Source organism: Suricata suricatta, chromosome 13 (assembly GCF_006229205.1).
Source record: "Suricata suricatta isolate VVHF042 chromosome 13, meerkat_22Aug2017_6uvM2_HiC, whole genome shotgun sequence".
NCBI lineage: Eukaryota > Metazoa > Chordata > Mammalia > Carnivora > Herpestidae > Suricata > Suricata suricatta.
In genome coordinates, this window is record NC_043712.1 from 89,419,015 (window position 1) to 89,427,117 (window position 8,103).

Below are 8,103 nucleotides of genomic sequence, written 5' to 3' on the forward strand. Positions count from 1 at the left end.
AGGCTGTACGGCAGGACAGGCCCGTCGCTCACGCTGGCGCTCACGGGGGGGCTGCACACGCACTGGGCCGGGGGCGGCGCCGCGTCCGCCAGCGAGCCCGGCACGGCGCTCCGCTGGCTGCTCTGCGAGTCCGAGTACACCGTGGAGCCCTGGCCGCTGTCGAACGTGCTGTCCGCTGGGGAGGACAAGGGCACGGCTCAGCGGACTCCCCCAGATGCCACCCCCGCGCACTCCACAGTCTCGGGGGCCACGACCCCGCTCAGACACCACGCTCCGCCGGTCCCCTGCGCTCTCCTGCAAACCGAGGCCTGGTCCCGTTTCCCGGTCACCTGAGTGGTGGGCGCACACTGTTCCAGACAATGCCCTCTAGGGCGGTGGGGGGCGCGAGCTGCAACCCACCAGGGATGCCCTGGCACCCCACCCCAATGCTGTCTGGGGGTCACCTGCCACCACCCTCTGCAGGAAGCGTGTCCCCACAGGGCCCTCGCCTGTCACCTGGCCGGGCCTGGAGAGCGAGAGCTCAGCGAGGGGCCTTCGGAAGCTCACAGAAGCTCAGAGAGGCCAGGAGCTAGGTCTCGTGGCAGAAGCGACAGCCACCGCACTTTACGGGGTGGGGGCTCTCACCACCTTCTCCCCCAGGACACAGAGCACAAAGCAGGAAAAGCTGACTCCAGATCCAGCCCTCACATCACGGGCCCACGTGAAACCTAGCTGGAAAACGGGGCAGGCAAGGCCCCACCCCACAGAGAGGCCAGGAGGGGAACCAAGGGGCTCCCCGCACCAGTGCCACGGTGGATGGGGCCACCCACACACCAGGCACAGACAGGCCCCGTGGCCACAGACTTGCCTCCCCGAGTCAGTGGGGACAGGCCATCTGCGTGGCCAGGCCACTGAACAGTGAAGACAAAGTCATGCCTGAAATGGCACCTCCTGTTTGCCGCCTCAGGACTCTGCATCCACACGAGCACGTCCCCAGGGGCCCTCAGAGCACCCGCGGCATGTTCGCTGGGGACTGCAGCACACGGAGCACAAGAGAACTCTGCTGGCTCCATGTCAAGGTCGCGTCTCCCAGGGGCTCGCCAGGGCCCAGGGCCTAACCACACAGGGCCGGCCAGACACGCACCTCTGCCCTGCGGTGAGGAAGCTGGGGGTCACTTCCTCCTACACAGAGACAGAGAGACACGGACACACACAGAGACACATGCAGACAGACCTAGAGACAGGGCAGACAGAGACATAAAGAGACATGTGCAGAAAGAAATAGACTTGCAAGAGACACACAGAGAGACACACAGAGGACAAAGAGACACGCAGAAAGACCTAAAGAGACAGAGGCACACAGATACATGCAAAGAGATATACAGACACAGAGACATGCAGAGAGACATAGAGACACACAGAGACACATGCAGAAACTAGAGACATACACAGAGAGACAGACACATGCAGAGAGACATACAGAGACATAAAGAGAAATGTAAAGACACAGAGATACACATGCAGAGACCCTACAGAGACATAGACACACAGAGATAGACACGGACACAGAGACATGCAGTGAGAGACAGAGACATACAGAAACAGACACACAGATGCAGACTGACACACAGATACAGAGGCATATAGACTCACACAGAAATAAAGACAAAGATATGCAGAGACAGACACACATAAGACAGAAACACACACAGTGTGCACACGAGAAAAAGAATGTGCACAGACTTGACAAATTTCATATAAACCAACTTTAACCATATGTGCAACATTTCACATTCTTGAACGGATTGTGTTTAACACCCAAACTACGGAGAGACCCCGTAGTCAGACGACCGGATAAGAAAAGGTCATATATACACAATGGAATATTAGTCAGCCATCAAAGAGAATGAATCTTGCCATTTGCAATGAGGTGGATGGAGCTAAAATGTATCATGCTAAGTGAAATAGGTCAGATTTCACTCATACGTGGAATTTAAGAAATAAAACAGATGAACATATGGGAAGGGAGGGCAAGAGAAGAGGAAAACATACCGCAAAAGACAGTTAACGACAGAACAAACTCGGGGTGGCAGGGAGGTGGGCGGGGGACGGGCCGGGTGGGGGCTGGGCACTAAGGAGGGCGCCTGTGGCGAGCGCTGGGTGTTGCATGTAAGGGATGAATCACTGAATTCTACTACTGAAAAAATTAAAAGAAAAAGAAAAACAAAGAAAATGTGTTATTTCTAGAATTAAAAGTTCAGGGACACCCGGGTGGCTCAGTAGGTTAAGCGTCTGACTCACATCATGATCTCATGGTTCCGGGGTTCCTGCTCCGAGGTGGGCTCTGTGCTGACAGTGCGGAAGCCCACTGGAGATTCCCTCTCTCCCTGCCCCTCCCCTGATTACACCCTCTCTCTTTCTCTCTCTCAAAATAAATAAGTAAACTTAAAAAAAATCGTTGTTAAAGCCACTGACAAGGTGCCTTCCTGCAGGCGGTGGGTGCTGGCCCGCACCCTCTCACCCACTTGACCTGGGCGGAGGTGGGCGGCTCGTGGAGAACCCCACAACACGACGTACCTCCTGACACCCACGTGTCTGCCCACCACCCATCTTGTCACTCAAGATCAGGCCCCTCTTCCAGTGACGTGTGTGCAGAGCCCGTCATCCCGCCTTCCCGAAGCACTGGGCGGTCAGAGCACGGGCCTCCCGTTCTGATCAGAGCCAGGTGCAGACCCGCGGGTTGTAGGACAGAGACGGGGGGGGGGGGGGGGGGGGGGGGGGGGGGGGGGGGGGGGGGGGGGGGGGGGGGGGGGGGGGGGGGGGGTGCGAGGATGCTCAGGGCACTGCAGAAACGCCTGTGTGCGGGTTCTGCCGTGTGCACACTTGTGCATGTGTGCACGTCCGCGTGGGTGCATGTGAGTGACTCCGTGTGCACGTTCTCTCTGGAAGGTACCATTAAGGGACAGGCAACACCAGTGGGCTCCAGGCAGCAGGAGACCTGCCATCCGAGGCACCCCCTCCGGTACTGTCTGATTTTACACAGCACGACTCTGTGGCCTGCTTTACAGAACTCACACCAAACGCGTCCAGCACGTGTCAGAAGCGTGGCTGCTGCACGAAGCACACAGGAGCACCGAGTGGACAGGAAGGCCATGGTCACGGACAGAGCGCCGACCCGCACTGAGCCCGTGTGCGCACGGCAGGTCGAGCCTGTGCAGGGACAGCGGACCCCGGCAGACCACATTCCAGGGCCGGGTGTGTCCTGCCCTGAGACTGTTCACACAGCTGAGTGTCTGAGGTGTGAAGTGTCCCCGGTGTGGGGCGCCTTCTCCGACACAAAGTTTACGCCCGTTAATGACTTGCTGGCTCATCAGGAGGCGGGGTGAGGACGTCTCGCTGCCTGGCCGAGCAGGTCACGGGCAGCGGCTGCGGGGCTGAGTTCAAGGAGCCTACTCTGCAGGACGTCACTATTGTTTTAATGATAAGTGACATATGTTCCTATTAAATAAATCAAACAGGCGATTTTGATCTTTCTGCACAAACAGCCTCAGTGGCCGGGGCGGCTGCAGCCCTGCTCGGCACTCACAGAACGGGCGGAAGACGCCACGCCCTCAACCCTCAGCTCACAGCTGAGTTTGTAGGCCACTGAGCAAAGGCGGGACATTCTTCTGCCTGGACATGCAGAAAACCCTCTGTCCCTCTTCCAGTCATCAGGGACTCAGAGTGATTCCCCACCAGCCATCAGTGACACCCTGGGAAACAGGGTAAAGGTGTCAAAGGTCAGGCACCAGAAGGGACATAATCTTGGGGACATGTGATCCTGGCAGCACAGGTCACGGGTGAGAACGCTAGGACCACAAGAGACTGACCCCGTTCTCGACCCCGGGGCAGTGGCGTCCCAGGAGGACTGACCTCCACACGGAAGCAGCACACGGGAGCTGCTCTGTCCTGCTGGCTGGGGGCACGGAAGGTCTGGATCTGTCTGCACGTTTGTCCCCACCTGTCCTGAGATGCTGGCTTCCACGAGCCGCAGACACCCCAGTGTGCCCCCCACCCCCCGGAGAGCGCTCGCCCGCACCTGCGGCCCACACCTGCAGCGCGGGCTGGGGGGCGCAGGCGCGGGGAGGACGGCACTCACAGGCCAGGGAGGTGGCACTGGCTGGCAGCGCGGCGGGCAGGAGATGTTGGTCTGCCTCGGGCTCCTCGGGCTCCGGCGGCCCGCCCTGCGCGTGGTAGGTCACCTGGACCTGCAGGGGTGCGGGTGGGCCCTTGGCCTTTTCAGGGCTGCCTGGGTCCCGCTGCTCCGGGGGCTGCAGCGCCGGCCAGATCCTCTCTCGCCGCCACTGGATCAATGCTACTCGGTCGCGGATGGACTTGGCCACAATCTTCACATCGCTCTCGTGGAAGAACCCCGACTCGATCTGCAAAGGGAGGTGCCATGTGGTCACCGGGGCCCTGCCATCTGCAGCACCACCTCCCGTCTACAGGGTCTCTGCAAAAGCCCCTCTCAGGCCCCCACCGTCTCTCACCTTCCTGTAAGGAAGTGCCCCCCCCCCCAACTGTAAATGTGCAGAAAGCACGGCCTTCTGGACCTGCATAGCGCCGCTCCTGGGACAGTGAGGGTGCGGCAGGTACGTGTGCCCACAGGGGGGTGCGGAGCAGGGACCCTAAGCCGCCTCCGGCTGGGCAGTACCCCCAGCACGCATGAAGGGAAGGAAGTCCACCGTGTAGGTAGACCAGGGTAGGGGGAATGCACCCATGCCCAAAAAACTCTGAACCCAGGAGGGCATTTGTGGAGGAGCCCCGGATCTCTGGGAAGGGTCACGGCTCTCCCAGAGGACGCTGACAGCAAAACCACGAAGCAGTGGAGGCCCATCTCTGCCCCGTCACTGTGGGGGCCTTGTGTGGAAAGGGACAGAGCCGAAGCACGAAGCCTTTGGCCTTGATCAGGACTTTCAGCAAACAACAGACGTCCATTTACACAGACACACATGTAAGCGCATGTGCAGGCGCACGGACACCGCCAGCGAGTATGGCCGGCGTGAGGGCCGGGCTCCCCACGGGGCGGTGGTTTCAGGCAGGAGGAGGCGTGGCCTGCACACCTCGCTGTGCCTGAACACACGCCACACTCTGGGAACGAAGAACAACAGACATGTGCGGGGACCCGGGCCAGCACCCGGCTCCTCCGTGGTCCAAACGCGCACATTCTGGCCACCAAACTGCACAGTGGCGCTATGATGGCCTGAGAGGGGTGTCCACCAAGGCACATGGGGGGAGAACACGTGACCCGTGGCAGGAGTGACAGGTGTCACTGCTGGCAGGAGATTACACAGGACACCACGTGGATGGGTTCTGTCTGTCCCTCCACACCCTCCCGTGGATCTCGGGCTCACAGGAAGCCGTGTCACAAGTGGCCTGTGGAACAGCCCGCCAGCTGGAAACTGTCCTGTCAGCAGCAAGGTGACTGATGCAGACACCGAAGGACCCTTGGCCCTGGTCACCATGGCTGACACCCCGGCCACACGGCATGAAGGACCCAGAGCCAGAGGGACCCCCTACGCCGCTCCCAGACACCTGACCTCAGGGACAGTGTGAAGCCGCACGCAGGTACAGTGCTGTATTTGGGGTAACGTACTACGTGGTCATGCATAACTCACCAACAAGACCGCAAGTCCACGGAGACGTCAGTAAATGGAGAGTCTGGTGAGAACACCCCACCCCACCCGTCGCTTCGCACGAGACCCTGGCAGATGCCCCTCAAGGGCACGATCACGTGCGCTCCGTGGGCCGGCCCTGGTGGGGACACAGCCCCACGCCAAGCGCTCCCACAGACACACTGACGTGACTGACCGTAAGGGAGCCACAAAAGGGGGTCACCGAGTGCATCCTTCACAGGAGGACAAGGGAGGACAGACAAGGGGAACTCAAACAGGCCCGAGGTGGCTCTCCCCGTTCTGATGGCTGAGGTGGCCAAGTAGAAAGGTCACCATCTATGGGAAAGAGAGCCAGGCATGTCCGGGGTGATGGGGCATGAGGCCTGGACACCATTTCAAACGGTTCTTGGTGGTATGTTTGCAACCTTCCTGCAAGCGTGGGACTGATTACCTCAGAATCTCATTTCAGAAAACAACCGCGCTGGACAGAGCGAACCGCGTCGAAACCCCGCAGACGTCTGGGCAGCCAGCCTCCGCCAGGGCGCGCGGCGGCGCACGGCCAGGACTCGTGCCAGGGGCCGGGGCTGAGGTCCGTGCCGCCCACTCACCCGCCAGCCCCCCACCGGGCCGCCCGCCGCTGCTGCTCTCTGCCCGTGGCCCCGTTTTCCTTCCGCCTCTGTCCTCACGGTCACCCCCTGGCGATCCTCTCCAAGGTGTCTCTTCTATTTTTTCCCAGATGGGGAAAATTTAGCCCCATTCTGTGCCACAATGAAATGTCAACTGCACCGAGGCCAGGATGGCAGACGAGGGGGTGCACGGACTCGGGGAGCCTGGGCCAGGCTGCGAGCCCCTTCTCCAGGGGTCCTCACAAGGGATCACTTCAAGCCAAAGCCCTAGAGAACCAGCCCTCCTCAGCCCCTGGTGGTCTCAATCCCATCCCCTACGCCCTGAGCGCCCTTAGCAGAGGTGGTTTTAGACTATGATCCGGGCGCTGGCATTCCACAGAAGTAGGTGTGTTCAATCAGAGCTGTTGGTGCACAGCCACCAGGGCAGCCCCAAAACACTGCCCCCCTGGGGCTCCCGATGTCACATCGGGTGTCTCACAGGGGCCTTCAGGGAGGCATGGGGAGGCTGGGTCCTGGCCTGGAGCCGCAGCCACTTCCACATGTCACTGGCAGCTCCCAAGGCTCCCGCTCGTCCTGCTCCCGGAGCAGAGCTGGGCACTCGTCACTCCGTCGTCTTTAACTGAACACAGTGATGCTCAGTCTGCATGGATGTCAGGCTGCTGGCAGGACGCCCCTCCGTCCAGGGGGCACGGACATCGCCCAGCAAGTCCAGCCGAGGGCCAGGGGCTCGCCGAGGCCAGGCGTGAGCCAGGGACGGAGGAGGCCGGGCATCTCCGTGCGGAGGCAGAGAAGGGAGGGGTGGCTCACGACGGCAGGGGCTCCCAGGAAAGGCCTGGACCACACTTGGCCACCACCCCATCCTGGTCCAACTGTGGCAGAGGGCCTCACGTGGAATCCATCTGTTCCACGGTCCGCTGTCCTCACGCGGGGTGGTGGCCCCCCACCCCCACGGGGCTCCCACCGGAAGCCAGCCTGGGCAGGAGGCTCCCTGGGCATGTGGGGCAAGTGTCAGGCTCACGGAGAAAGCAGACAGCTGCTGCCCCCGGGCCTCCGCAGGTGCCCAGCCTGGCCAGCCCTGACGAACACGCCCCTCATGGCAGCCCCAAGGACCCACGTCATCTCCAGCAGGGCTGCCCCAGCCATAGCCTACCTCCCGTCCAGGTCCCCCTTCCTGTGGGCCCCCGGGACACGTGGCCCCGGATCCTCGCTCCCGGGTCACCGGCCTGCATATCACCCTGCTCGTCAGTGTTTGTGCTTTGAACTTCAGAAGGTGGGAGGGGACCACGCTGCTATAGCTCCAGGAGGAACAAGGGTCCTGAACTCAGGGCCTGACTTGCTGCCAACTGCTGGTCAGCACCTAGCGGTCCAGCTTGCGCTCAGGCATGCAAGCCACAGCCCTATTTGATCCACTCACGGCAGTGCCACCCTGTTTCTGGGCCCAGGGATGTGGCCGGCAGCTGGGAGGGTGAGGGTGGTCCTGTTCTGGGGCCCGGGCCACCAGCAGGACGTCACGCTCACTACGTGTTCAGGAAGCAGCAGAAGCACAGATGACTGTCGAAGGCACGGTGGGCCCCGGCTGGCCGGGCAGGACCCATTCTGCCACCATCGCCCTGATGTGCCCACAAGACTGGGGACTCCTCACATGCTGCGATCGTGGGTGGCCGCGTGGCCCACACCACACGTGGCACAGCCAGCCTGTTTCCTCCTCTGAGCGGGGCCCAGCCCACCTCCTCCAGCCCACCCTCCAGAGCCACGGTCCACGTCCTCTGCCTGAAAACCCGCCCGGGGCCAGCGAGTCCGGAGAACCCGGCAGCCGTACCCTGGGAGGGATTAGGGTTCCTGGG

The 8,103-nt window shown here is 61.3% G+C and overlaps 1 protein-coding gene across 1 annotated transcript in view; it reads right to left on the bottom strand.

The window, feature by feature from the left end:
- The window catches only part of WNK2 (WNK lysine deficient protein kinase 2), a 106,403-nt gene that overhangs the window by 61,545 nt on the left and 36,755 nt on the right, over positions 1 to 8,103 (bottom strand). The window contains exons 7-8 of the mRNA XM_029919702.1: positions 4,118 to 4,400; positions 46 to 175 (exon numbers count right to left, since the gene is read on the bottom strand). Coding sequence (XP_029775562.1) covers positions 46 to 175; positions 4,118 to 4,400 — 413 coding nt within the window. The remainder of the gene's footprint in view (positions 1 to 45; positions 176 to 4,117; positions 4,401 to 8,103) is intronic.